The following is a 14,578-nucleotide window of genomic DNA, read 5'->3' as shown; positions in this document are numbered from 1 at the left end:
TGGATAATATCAGTGCATGAAAGAGAAATAACTAGGGGGGTCCGGGGGGCGTGTTTCTATAACCGTACGACTAATTAATGCGTAAAATCGCCACCACACCATAGACGGTATTTGGGCTTGTATATATAAGATAGCCGAGTCGGTCTACAGTTAGTTACATGTTAACTGTGCATTGCCAGGTTAACTTGTGTACTGTGACTACTGTCTGCAGTGCATGCGTGGTACGGTAAAAATACACGCGTCGGATGTCCTGGTCGAACTGCAATTCTTGACGATCGATTCTCGCGCTGGCAAACTTTTATTGTTGTGGAATTCGGGGCGCACCGATTCAAACAGGAGGGAGTTTTCCCAAACGGGGCGCGTGCGCCCCGTTTGCGCAACGTAGGGAGAACCCTGACCTCTTCATTTTTCTCCTCTGTCTATGGCTAGCTGCTGCTGCTCCTGCAAGACTTCTCACATCGAATGACTGCGAAAACTCATGATGTCGAGAAGCAAGTCGATAGCCTTGTGAGAGATGCTCACTTGTCAAGCGCACATGTATACAATGTGTTCAACGACTTTCTTCACCTATCCAACACCCAGTTTATAGAGACTGTATGTATGCCTCGAGTCCGTTGATTTATGCACGTGTTTGTCCATTATTGTACCGTGTCAATATTTTTGGTGCTGATGTGTGTTAACACAAAAATGTGTTAGTGCTTACTGTGTGTGACATGGGTGTGTATCTATATACAACATTTACTTTATCCAGCGTGTTTATGACGAGGAAGTAGAAGAAAGCAAACAAATGGAAGAGAAACCGAAAGAGGCATGTATTCAGACAGTAGTATAATCCATTGCACATACAGGCAATTAAACAGCCGTAAAATTATGAATCTCGAACATCTGCCAGCTGTAAAATTAGGTGCTGAGCGACTGAGTCACATAGGCATTCATATCCATATATATCACTGATCTTTCTCGAAAGTGTAATCCAGTTGCATTTCCATTGCAACCAAATCAACTGTTGTTTCAGAAGACGAAGGAGCAGCAGGAATCTGAGCTGATCGAGCGCATGTCACAGGCTGTCCGGCTCGGATTCGCCGTCGTCGACCAATCATTTGACAAGCTGGAAATGAGCACAGGTGATTCGGATGCTGAGTCAGAAGAAGAAGACTACGCCCAGACACAGGAACTGATCCTTGAGGCAAAGGTGAGTGATGCTCTGGAATCTGATGAGTGCACACTGCACACACTCGTGCGATAGCAGCCGTGCCTATTACTGAGGAGCGTGCACTGTTTGTGATCATAAGCGCGTGTAGCACGCACGCTCGCACACACACATTGGAGAACAGGCGGGCATGATACCGTTGATGATACAAGATGTAGGTGAGCATCTACCATTTTTGCCTGCTATTTGCTATGCCTGCCAGCAGAAAACAACATTGTTTGGTTCTACATCATGTTTATATAAAGCATTGTTCCCTGAACCCTGAACATCTTGAGAGTTGCCTAGTTAGCCTACACCATAGGTTATAATTTTTTATTCGTACCTCGTGTTCGAGTTTCCAGTGTGATAATGTGTTTTAATTCAATGGCTGTGGTGTCACGTTTTGCGTTTACAGCTCGTCATTTCACACAATGTCGTTTTTATGCCCGTGTGAACACATTTATGCACAAAATGCAGGTGGAGGGTGGTTGCCATGCTTTGTTGAGTTATTCAGGGTTCGTAGCGGGTCTTCCAAAGTCTTATAAGTAGTTATTTTGCCAAAAATAAAATAAGGGCCCTTATTAGTACTTATTTTTGGTGAAATCTTAGAAAAGTACTTAATAGTCCTAATTTTTTTGCCAAAGGACCATTTTTCAACATTTTCTGTGTTGAATTTTGGCGAAATGGCTTTTTCATAAAAGATCACAACCAGTCACATGTGTTACATTTTGAGCTACTGTAATAGAGTAATGTGATAGAGTAATATGTTAATCAGAAAATACGAATAAGAAGGCCAAATTAGTTGAGGTAAGAACATGTTCTCTTTGTCTCTTTGTTTTTCTCCAACGCACGTGGGTCGGTAGCCTCGGGGCGTGGCTAACGACCCCAAGCCAACCCAATCGGAACGCGCAGGCCAGGGGCGTTTTGACCAGTGGCCCCTCTAAATTGCTTGACCAATGGGAGCGCGTGGACTAGAACAATGCGGATGGCGTCAGTATTTAAAATGCCGTTCGGGAAATTAAGCGGGGCTCCGCACACCGATATCTTAGCCAGCACACGTAGACGTAGTAGTACTGTTGCGTTCACGGCTAGACGGACTTGCGGCCCCGGATTTTGCGCGCCCAACGCGAATACGCCGCCCCCTTTTTGTCCACTTAGAGAGATATCTGAGACAGGGGTCTGAAAACGCACTACGCGAAAACTGGGCGCAATCCAACCGACATTTCGCGATGGACGGCAGGAGGCCATCTCCAAACGGCCCCTAAACTTTTTTTGGGGTGGCGCGCCTCATGGCTAAGACGTAGTGACTCCTACAAGAAACCACCTCAGAACTGCTGTCCAGCTCAGCTGATGAACGCGCTCGTGCCTCGTTGGCCGCTACGCGATGAAGGCCACTACTGCCAGTAAATAGAGTTTTGTTCTATCAGCAGAGCTTTTTACCGGAAAGTGTCGGTACGCGCTCCACGTGGGGGGGCCGGTACTAGATGCTATCTGCAAATGCATGCACGCGAGGTTACGGCGCTGCTGCGTCGTGCCATGTTTTGAGCAACCTCCTGACCCTCGCGCTGCCCGTGGCAAGCGGCACGTCGTGCGACCTCACCCTACGCATTTTTCCCCAAAGGTATAACATGGAAGGTTTTGTAGGCGCCTTCTCTTGATTGGCTGAATTTGCAAACATGTTCAGCCTCCATGACTTGTAGCCAAAGCCAATTATTTACATCAAACGTTCCGCGAACTTCTGTAAGTGAGGTTAAAGTAGTTTTTTAGTATGTTTTCTTTGAAAACAACATGGTTTGAGTGAATGTACACGCAATATCATGCCGTTTCTTGACTGATTTTGCTTTGACTGATGAAAACCTTGCAAGATCAAGAGAACAAACGCCGTTTATAAATTTTGTTTGGTTTTATGACCGCTAGATAAGTATAATTTTCTATGATGTTATTTTCACATGAAAGACAGCGATAATTACTCATTATTATAACATATAATTATTACTGATAAGATTGCTAATTCTTTGTGGAAACAAAAAAAAGCAAATGTGCTTATGTTTCTCTTAATCTTCAGTTATGCAGCGGGTCTAGCTTATACTTATAGTTATAGCTGCCAGAATTTCTGTTTATGTTTCGTGGCCGTGGCCGATTAGTTACGTTTCAGCTGACCTCAGGGTTAAACACTAGGCTGACTACTACGACTGACTAACGTACTAGTATACTACACACTAGCGTCAACGGAGTAGCGAGTACGGTACGTTAGCTCTAGTACTGTCGTAGCCCTAGTACTATATACCGAGTCGTAGTGCTCTAGTAGTACTGTCGTAGCCTTCGCTCATTCCTCGCATCCTGCACCTGCGACGAAGCACTACGAGTGCGTGACATACGTACGTATGCTATATTACGAGAGCCCAGACCCTCTCATAACTTAAAGATTGAGATGAAAATAACACATTTGCCGAAAGAATTGCATTATAGTGATATTATATGTTTATATTAATGAGGAAAAGATATGTTTTTCATGGAAAATACATCAGAAAACTTACCTTACTAGCGGTCTAATACCCAAACAAAACATTTACAAATGGGCGTTTGTTCTCTTTCATAAGCAGGGCTTGCCCTTAACTTTTTTTTCAGAGTGGCCGGCCGGCGGACTTGAGTATGAGATTCAGGTGGCCAAATGGATTTTCAGGTGGCCGGTTGCTACATTTATTAAATAATTTATTTGTATCCTAACTATGGGTATGTGTTTTAGCAAATAATCGCAATAACATAACTAGATTACGACAACAACAAAGAAAGACAAAACCCCTGACTGAGTAAATAAGTTTCCAAATATTAAAAAGCTTTCAAATCCTGCTGCCAGTATCTTCATCAAGTAGCAGAACTCATGTCATTAAGATGTCAATCAAAACTGTCCTTCAATCATTCAATGTCAGTGTGACTGTCATCTGAACCTTCTGATGAATCGAAATGCAATTTCTGACATGGGTCAGACCCCATCAGAGTCTGGCTCAGCTGCTGGTATCTTTTGCACATCCCTACACCCCTCCCCCCTACACCCTCTCTGTCTCTACAGTGTATCATCCTACACCACTCCCCTAACAGTGCCTACACCCTCTCTGTCTCTACAGTGTATCATCCCTACACCCCTCCCTGTCTCTACAGTGTATCATCCCTACACCCCTCCCCCTACACCCTCTCTGTCTTTTACAGTGTATCATCCCTACACCCTCTCTGTCTCTACAGTGTATCATCCCTACACCCCTCCCCGTACACCATCCCTGTCTCTACAGTGTATCATCCCTACACCCCTCCCCCTCTCTGTCTCTACAGTGTATCATCCCTACACCCCTCCCCCTACACCATCCCTGTCTCTACAGTGTATCATCCCTACACCCCTCCCTGTCTCTAGCATGTTATCATCCCTACACCCTCCCTCTACACCTCTCTGTCTCTACAGTGTATCATCCCTACCACCCTTCCGTGCTCGCTACAGTGTATTCATCCTACACCCCTCTCTATACATACACTCTGGGTACACGCACACACAAACACACACACGTACACGCGCACGCGCATACGCACACACACACACACGTAAACACACACACTCGGCATCAGCAGGCGTCCCCTGCGCAATCCATGCGTGTACGTGTCGCAAGATCTCTGTGTGAGATGGAATGTCCGGAGGCGTAGCTAGCGGCCTCCTCGTCCAGAACCGGTCGCGTAGCTAGCGGCCTTAATTTTTATTGGTGCAGGCGGGCACAACCGCGACAGTTTCAGGTGGCCCGACGCCGTTTCAGTGGCCATTGGCACCCGGGCCACGTTAAAGTCGAGCCCTGCAAAGGCAAAGCAAATCGAAGCAACCAAATGCGAGCGCTATTATCTTTGCTATGTTATACCGTTTGGGAAAAAATTTCGCTGGCCGCGAATACTGCGAGCACGTGTGCGTGGCCGTGCCAGTTTTTAACACATAGGCTAATTGTAGATACTGCTGGCAAAGCAGCGCGCAGCAAGAAATACTCGCCCCTGCCGGCAGCGGCGCAAGCAAGCAAGCAGCGTCATAAGGTCTATGTCCCCGCAGTGTACTGCCGGAACGTACCCTGGGTACGCTGTCGCGGTATCGGAACGTACGCCTGGTCACTTATTTGATATGGTTAGGGTTAAGGATTAGGGTTAGGGTTAGGGTTAGGTTCGGTTCGGTTAGGAGTAGGCGTAGACGACTCCTAGAACTCGTTAGTGAGTAGGCGGAGGTACGGTCGGCGGCATATTAGATAGTGCCGGTAGCGGCTACTTACCGGATATACCGGTATATGGTATTTTGGGGCAATATATGTTGAAATCTCGGATATATGCGCGATAACAACTTCGCCGATATGCGATATTTAAGCGATCACGGTGGCTATATACAAGATAATAAATTACTGACACTTTGGCTGTTATGTCTATTATTTGTTAATGGGCTCGAAAATTATTGGCAGCTGGCGTGTAATAATATATTAGCGAAAACGACAATGCGTACGACGACCGGCATACAGTATTGGCTGCGTAAGCGGCCACTGCATGGAGCACTGCGGGCGGCAGACCTCTGAGCGAGGCAGAGATGACGGGCAACTCAGGGTCTATATATTAGCCTATGCTCTACCTGATCGAGTGCTGCGCGCGCGGCTTGAGCGATACAAGCTGAAGTCGAGCACCCACATGGACATCTGTTCAGTTTTCAGTTTAAGTTTCAGTAATCCAGTATTCAGCGCAATTATGCAGGCAGGGGTATTGTGTATTCCAGCGCACGGAAGTGCCTTTGCGAGAGGATTCATTCATGCGGGTGACATTGTTACGGCACAGAGGACTGCACTCAGGGGCGGCACAATTTCAGGGGGAAGGGGGCATGTCCGCCCCCACGAATTTTCAGAGGGGGACATCATATGCAAATATGTCCCCACCCCCCGCCCACGCCTTTTGGATCACGCATGATTTTGTGTGTAAGTGTGTGGCGTTGCGTGCCGTGCGTGCCTGTTTGAGAAGTGAGAACCTTTTTATTGTGTGATAGTGCGTCAACAGATTGGCTTCTTCCGCTTTTTTTGCAGCAGCTTTTTCATTTCATTCAAGTGCATTTGAGAACATAAAAATAATCATGCACAACTTGAGAAAAATGTATCTTGATAAATTTAGTACCGAGTTTCTTTTTTTAACACGTTTTTTTCTCTATAATTAAATAATTCTTATGCAGAAATCCATGCAGAGAAAGTTATGTTTATGAAGTTTAGGAGAATATCACTTCACATTTAGACACTGATCAAGCTGTGGAACATCGAGCTATATTTATGCAAGAGGACACTTAGTAACTGAGCATGGTTAATTAATGTATGATATTCCATTGCCAGGTAATTGATGATAATTATACACGCATATAGTATATGACTGGACAACAATAATAACGGATCCAGATTATTTTGTGTATCAGCCTCAACACGCATAAATGATTGGGTTTTTGCTTTTTGGTTTACCCCCCCCCCTCCCCCCCCCCCCCCCCCTTTGATTTTATGATGCTATGTGGACACCGCTTTTTCAGTAATCATTATGCAGCAAACCAACATGCGTGTGTGTGTGTGTTGTGTGTGTGTGTGTGTGTGTGGTGTGTGTGTGTGCGTGCGTGCGTGCGAGTGTGTTGTGTGTTCAGTGGGCGTGGCACAGGGACTCCCCGGCCTGCTCGCGCAGAGAAAACGCATCCTGAGGGGTCTAATTTCAAAATTTCCCCCCCTTCGCGTGTTGCTACTGTCGTCCCCCTCACAGATTCAAATGGATTTGCGCGCCTGCTGCACTGTCAGCTGCGAAAACATTGCCAGTGCTTCTCCTGTTTGCTTCAGAAAAATCATGAGAAATTTTAAATCATTGTCAATAATACAATATATGATGATATTAAAACAGTCAAATTGTTACTTATATACATGGCATGGTAATATCACTTCCCAAATACGTATCGAAAATATTGCAATACGGTTTTTTGTCGTATTGCAATATATTGCAATACGGTTTTTGGTCGCAATACTCACCCCTAGTGCCAGGGTACGTTCCGGTATACCGGACCGTACTCAGGGTACGTTCCGGCAGTACCACGGGGAACATAGACCCTCTCAGCGCAAGCAGCAGCAGCAAATGCCCGCCGTAGCAGAGCCGGTGTAGGTGTGACGAAAACTGCGCGATGTTACGCTTCCCGCTATACGGATTCGCGCGCCCGCCCTCCTTCGGCGTGCAAATTCGTATAGCGGGCAGCGCGAAATGCTACATACAACACACCGCGGTCGCGTGCGCCCAGTCCCGCGGAAGTGCGCGGTTTAACCGCTCTTGGCGGTCGGGGAACAACGCATCTTTTGCGCAACGCCATCTTGTACCCGGTCTCTCTGGTTCGAGCAACGCCTGATATGTAAGTTTATGTTTGTATGACGCGTACCTATCTGTATATGTTTCAGCTCCGTACAGGAGCACACATTCTATGTATACTTTATCATAACCAGTAAAGATGTTTGTGCTTAAACTACGTATATCAGTGATGTGTACAGCGATATCTCTTAATAATATGCGCAGAACCCTAACGATCACGGGTACAAGAGACTCAGTATTACACTACTAGTCCCAGATATTTCCGACTTTTGTGATATAACTGTGTTAATAGAACTGCTGCTAAACCATGATCCCATCTCTGCAATAGCCCTCTACATATTTTATTTCGTCAACCTACAATATTTCATATAAATTGTTTTATAAACTGTTCTCGACTTAGAGTAAGAATTGTTGTATATATAATACGGAATAATTAAATCTGCTGTGCAATTGTGTTTATAAATATTATTAGTGTACTTTAATAGTTGGTGATCTATCAGAAATTGCGTAAAAAAGTCTTATTTTGGCCTCCAGAAAGGGTCTTATAAGTCCTTATTTCAACATGTGTCTTACTACTATGAACCCTGTTATTACTGAAAGTCTGTCGATCGGCATATCTGTTCAGGACCCGTACGTTCACCGCCCACTGCCCCACATCATTGGCACCCCTGCCTTTGCACAAGATGAGGACGTCGGTCTAGGGGACATCTCCAGTGAAGGTGACGAGAATGACACAGAGGGCGCCAGTGCATTTAGTGAGCAGTCGGATGAATATGACACAGCCTCGGAAACAGAGTCTGACGAACAGGTCAGACAACGAAGGAAATTGTCGGACACTTCAGAGGTATCAGAATGGGGAATTATTGAAGCTGGGTGCAAGGATGTAAATGCTAATTTCTTGTAACATGGGAGTATTCTTGTACGTGTCATGTGATTACATTAAAAGTAATTAACATGTCATGGAAAGTGTTGAAATTAAATGTGTCAGTTATTGAGGGAGTTGGTCACATATTATTTTGATGTTCAAATGCTTTAAAGTTATACAATTTATGTGTGTTATTCATTATAACTGAATATGTAGGAAATGGAGATAAATATGAGATGACACGTTAGTGCCTGAACCATCTTATACGTACATATTCACTTTCTGTCTACAACAGTCATCCACTAATGAAGAGAACCTGTTTGAAGAAAAAGAGAGGGACAATGAAAAACACTGGAGTGATGAAGAAGGGGAGGCGGAAGAGGAGGAAGAGGAGGCTGGGCAAGAGAAAAGAGTTGCTGCTGAGTTGTCTTCCAAATTCCAACCAAATGCAAGGAAAGATACTAAGGCCACAGGTAATAATTTCATATTGCAAGAACTGCACACATCCCACTCTAATTTAGGACATCTTGATAAATCAAGTTGTATCAAATTGTTGACAAGGTTTGCAACGTATTAGCCAGCGAGCCGTGCAGCCGTGATTTGCACGGTCAGTTTTGAAATGGCACGGCCAAAAATGTGTAGCACGTCCTAAAATATTGATCTAAAGCCACACATACAAAAACATTGCACTCCCAAATATTTTTTCTGCACTCCCACAATACTCATTCCTGGCTAATACCCTGAAGGTTCTTACCTCATTGTCTGCACATGTTTCAGAGCGGCAGAGGTCTAGTTCCAATCGGAGTCACCACAGGGAATCCATTAACCAAAAGAAGAAAAGAACTAAATCAAAGGCAGAACGATCACAAAGCAGTGACAAAGGTATGGAATCACAAGTTCCTCTTGTTTTCTATAAGCATGAATTAAATAAGTCATCCTACATAATATGTCCAGATAATTTAAGTACTGCAGGGACTAACATATCTTTTATTGGGTGTATAGAAATGTGGAAGGGACATTTCAAGGTGAATTCTTTGAAGTGTGACAAATAACTTGTGATCTCAGCTTGAAAATTCTGTATCATAGTGTAAACAAAACCGAGTTAGTATGCTATTGACGTTTTGTAATACGTTCTGTGGTAGAAGAAGACCTGTTTGGCGGTTCCCCGCAAGAAGGGAACGACGACGACGATCCTTTTGCCCGGAGCTCTGGTCTGTTCTCCAGCAAAGGAGGGCTCTTTGACCAGGAGGAAGTCGAGGCAAGAGGCATTTGTTATTAATTGGAGCTGTGATGAGCTGTTTATTTGCTATATGAGCAAGGCAGCTCTGTTGTCAGCACTTCGAATGTTATCATTGCCTGCAGGTTATTTAGCTTGCAAATTGAAATATCTGTCTTGCATGATGATATGTGGTCCTGGCCAATCAGCATCGCAACTGGGCATCCTAAAGTCTATGCTTGATAAAAAAAACTGCGACAGTGTCAAAATTTCAGTGTGCAAACATGTAAAACCGTGTTCAAACTAGGTGAGTATGGCTAACCTAGCAGTATTAGCCAATCCGGCATTGTTGTCTTTCTTAAAGGAAGAATTCACACACTTATGTTATTCTGTATTATGCAAAGCCGAGTATTAGCACCGGTATTATGAGATCAAGAAAACCGATATTGATGATCATGTTTGTAGGACTGACCCAGGTTTTAATGCATTTGTTTGTCGTATAATTTCTTCTTTTCTTGCGTTAAATGGTTCTGACCAGGATTTATCTTGTGCCAGGACCAAGGCCTATTCGATGACCCTACTGTACAGACGAAGACGAGAGCGGCATCCATTAAGGAGGAGGTACAGCAAGAGGAGCTAGAGCAGGAGGAGAGACTCATTGAGCCAAGGAGGGAGAGAACGATGAGTGGCAAGAAGCTCCCACCTGGTGCTGTTCCTCTCTTTGGACAAGGTAGAGTACATGTACTACACGCAGCATTGGCCCTGGTCGTGTGTCTGCCTGGGTCAACGTAATGTTATTGTGCATGTCATGGTCTTGCTTGCTAATGTATATATATATGTATATAATGTGTGTACAATAGTGTATAATGTGTAATATAATTTGTGTTACACTTGTTCATCTCATAAGAGGCACTACACATATATGCATTGCTATATATATACAAGCTGTACAGGACAAATAAAGCCTCTCGATGAACGACAGTCATCCTGTGTGCATGATTAGCTCATCTGACATAGTCAGATGCAGCTTGTAGAATCGCATAAGCGTGCGTGCGTCCGGCCGTCCGTCCGTGCGTGCGTCAACAGTTGGGCTTTTAGTATGACGTAACATGTATCTACTCGTAACATTTAGTATGACGTAACATGTATCTACTCGTCACATTTTTTCTTTGAATAATCCTTCAGATAAAATGGTCTTACAGTAAGAATTTGCTGATGATATCATTGAAGCCATTTTGTGCTCAGTTAAAAGTTAAATTAAATAGCAGGGTGCGAAATTAACGCGAGTCCGGAGTCAAATACTCCCTGATTTGCTGTCGGACTCCCTGATTTGACATATGCAGGAGTCCGTGTAACTCCCTGAAAATTCTGCTATATACTAACTAGTTTGCTCCAGAGCACGACCTCGCGGAATTACCGTATTTTTCCAGGAAATGTTCAAAGAAAATTTGGCAGACGTGCAGTCACATGAATCTTCAAAATAATCACATGCGTTATTGTTAATATCTGTAGTTTTGAACTTCAGTCTGCGGACTCCATTATTTTGCTGCTGACTCCATTATTTTGAGGGCATGGAGTCTGTTGGACTCCCTTGTTCAAAAGTTAATTTCTACCCCTGAAATAGTATTTCTGTCTCATTCGTATAGTACGTCCCACACTACTACTGTGATGCAAGTGCAGTCTGCTGCCAGGGTACCACACGTGGCACCAGCAAAGAAACCCATCTCGCTGTTTGATGATGGCGAAGTCGAAGCATTGGATGACACTGGCGCCTTTAGTAGTTCAACCTCTGTCCTAGTAGACAAGACAGAGCCACTGTCCGCCGTGACTGAACCAAAGCCAGAGGTATGGTAAGAACTGTAGCTGGCAGCTTGAATGATAATTTTGCCAGTTCATGAGAATGTGGAAAAATTTCAAGGTGCCTTACAAGTGCTTACTATGCAGCAATTTTACCAAAACGCTGTACCACCGATCTGGTGAAATAAGGTTCTATTTACGATAGCATCACTGACAGACATGCTCTCATATTGGGCCAATGTGCCAACACAAATCTCTCCGTGTTGAAATTTCTCTTACGCTGAAACCCTGTCGCTCGTTGTCAGGTATACTTTAGTGTTAACATGAGACTCATAAGTCATGGAACTTTGTGAAGTTACGGGAATTGTCCCATGATCTCCAATGCCCTCTTGTGGCTACCAAACAGTGATAAAAATAACTAAATATAAATATGCGAATAAATTCTTACAGTGCATAATAAAAACGCGACTACGTAATTTTTAATCGGTTATTTATTCGTGTTCGTCATTATTTATGTGAGTAACTATAATAATATGCACATCTTCATGTTATGCACAGTAAATATATTTGAATTTGAGATTTGTGATTGTTCCTCATCGTATTACCGGCCTTATCATATTCGTGGCCTTTTCATAGCAAATTACTCAGTTAACTGTAATCGTCAACTGTAAATGTCAACACTATTCCTGTATAGTAACATTTAAGTAGTTACTTTTACTTATAACTTTACAATGTTTCTGAAAATGGGCCCTTGGCCTCTTATGCTAATTATTGACTTAGATGTGATGCTCTGTTGCTGGTGCTTTACACAGGGTAAGAAGCGGTCTAAGAGCTTGTTTGAGGATGAAGATCTGTTGTTTGGCAGCCAGCAGGACAGCCCAGATGTTGATCTGTTCGGAGCACAGAGCCCACTCACGACCCCCACTGTGGTACGTATGTGCTCAGGGTTCTCACCTGCAATTCTCTCTTTTTAAAAAGTGACTCTACATACTGACATATTGAAAACCTTTGTGTTCCGAAAGTTGGTTTAGAAAAAAATTGCAGATTTGTCAAATCGAACTTTATAGGTATTTTTCTTTATTGTGGAATATCTGATATTCCTTCCAAGTGCGACTATTGTTGTTTGTGCATCATCATGATCCTTGTTAAGCCAAATAGCTCTGTCTACAGCATTCACATGGGTCTATTTACCCTGTGGGCAGGGTCTCCAACCATTCCGCGTTCTGCGGAATCATTACGATTTCTAGGCTTAACCTCCGCATTCCGCAGCGGCAAGGTTATATTTCGCATTTCAGTTGCACTGTATAAAATTCGCACTGATTGTTCGCATTGTTCGCTTGGACACATTGTATTTTTTCCAGCCGGTGCCTGGCACTGGCCACGCGCTGGTGCAATACTCAGAGATGCAGCAAGTTATTAAAGGAACAGTAGCCTCTAGGTTCTAGGGTTATTTTCAGCTAATTTAGGTTATAATTGCGCTACATAAAAAGTTTCATGGTTCAATCACCATTAGAAATATTTTTGCCATCAGGTGAGCGCTGTCGCTCTGCGGCACTTGTTGTGATGTTAACCTGAGGTATTTGTGCTCAGAACCACTCATGCAGTTGATGTTATGATACACCTACAAACATTCATTATTGATCTGTGCAAATAAATTAATTTATGTGCAATTAACCAGTTGCATTCAGTAACTTCCCTACTTCTATGTTGTATATCACACAATTAATATGTGAGTAACCTGCGCACAAAACTAGTAACCCAGCAGTTACAAGCCAGATGTTAAGTCTTGTCCGCTGTGTAATGACAACTGTGCTCTTGGCCTATGTCGCAGCTGCCAGTAAGTGCAGTATCCACGTTTGGCAATGCACAGAACCCGTTTGCTGCGAGCATTAAGAGCCACGGTCCACCCAGTGACGAGGATGAAGATGAGGAGGAGGGCATGAAGACAGGTGAGGCACCACCCAGTAGCAAGATGGGCCGCTCAAACAGCCAGACGAGTAGCGAGAAGAAGAGCAGCACGCCACTCTCTGCCTCGAGCAACAGTTTGTTCGCAGAAGAGCCGGAAGCAGACATGTTTGCTACCGTGCCACCCCCGCTGACGCGCGATAGGTGCGTGTGAACTGGTTGTGCTCCTAGGTCCATGCAGCCGCTATAATGATTGAACGCTAAGCAATAGGCTCTTAGCTGTTAAAGAATGTTCGGTTGGTAATTCTTTGTCTAGATGAACTATGCCTGTAAAATGCACGTGAATCCTAATTTCATTGAGTTGTGAAAACTTGTTTAAAATAAAGGAATATTTCTAAAAGATCTTTTATTAGAATGTCAAATATTAATGAAATATGAATGATTTTCGTATGCGTAGTTGTCTGTCCTCTATTCACTTTTGCTTCGTGTTTTATGACAGGAAGTCGAAGGTAAAGCCTGGCGGCATGGCGCTGTTTGATAATTCGGATGAGGAAGAGCCTGCCTTGTTTAGCATAGCAGGAGAAAAAATAGGGAAACCAGTAAAATCAAGCCCTATCGTTGATACACAAGTATGTAACCCTGAGCCTGTGATTATGTTCTTAGCTACATCTGAATTCATAAAATGAGTAACTGCTAGTGAAGTGAGATCATGTTACGAGTAGCTACGTGTTACGTCATACTAAATGTTACGAGTAGATACATGTTACGTCATACTAAATGTTACGAGTAGATACATGTTACGTCATACTAAATGTTACGAGTAGATACGTGTTACGTCATACTGAATGCAACGATTCAATAACAACATCATAGAAGACATAAATCTTAAGATAAAAGCAGATGAAATTGGTATTTGGTTGTTAAACTTGCAACTGTACTAACTGTTACTAACTTGTTACTAGTTTTTAGCTCATCTGACATAGTCAGATGCAGCTTGTAGAATCGCTTGATCGTCCGTCCGTCCGTCCGTGCGTCTGTAACAGTTGGGCACAAATCTTAACGCTCGACGTACGGTCACGATATTCGGCACATTGGCGGGGGATCGTCAAAACGAGTTGGGAGATGTCGAAGCTGTGGGGGTCAAAGGTCAAAGGTCAAGAGGTGTAAAAGAAGGGGAACATTCACTCCTTAACTTAAGTATAGGGAGAAATGCAGAATTGCGGCACAAATC

The 14,578-nt window shown here is 43.7% G+C and overlaps 2 protein-coding genes across 2 annotated transcripts in view; both read left to right on the top strand.

Annotated features, from left to right (window-relative positions):
• Positions 1–14,578, top strand: part of LOC106817611 (WASH complex subunit FAM21-like) — a 28,084-nt gene that overhangs the window by 3,553 nt on the left and 9,953 nt on the right. The window contains exons 2-9 of the mRNA XM_014822290.1: positions 430–594; positions 752–808; positions 1,016–1,192; positions 8,190–8,408; positions 8,725–8,902; positions 9,207–9,311; positions 9,572–9,687; positions 10,201–10,380. Coding sequence (XP_014677776.1) covers positions 430–594; positions 752–808; positions 1,016–1,192; positions 8,190–8,408; positions 8,725–8,902; positions 9,207–9,311; positions 9,572–9,687; positions 10,201–10,380 — 1,197 coding nt within the window. The remainder of the gene's footprint in view (positions 1–429; positions 595–751; positions 809–1,015; positions 1,193–8,189; positions 8,409–8,724; positions 8,903–9,206; positions 9,312–9,571; positions 9,688–10,200; positions 10,381–14,578) is intronic.
• The window catches only part of LOC106817612, a gene marked incomplete in the record, with an annotated part of 24,700 nt that overhangs the window by 6,589 nt on the left and 3,533 nt on the right, over positions 1–14,578 (top strand). The window contains 2 exon segments of the mRNA XM_014822291.1: positions 13,274–13,551; positions 13,847–13,976. Of these exon segments, the coding sequence (XP_014677777.1) occupies positions 13,382–13,551; positions 13,847–13,976 (300 nt within the window).

The sequence above is a fragment of the Priapulus caudatus genome, unplaced genomic scaffold, assembly GCF_000485595.1.
Source record: "Priapulus caudatus unplaced genomic scaffold, Priapulus_caudatus-5.0.1 Scaffold1793, whole genome shotgun sequence".
Taxonomy (NCBI): Eukaryota; Metazoa; Priapulida; class Priapulimorpha; order Priapulimorphida; family Priapulidae; genus Priapulus; species Priapulus caudatus.
Note: the sequence above shows the minus strand (reverse complement) of the source record. Positions and strands in the feature narration are given on the sequence as shown.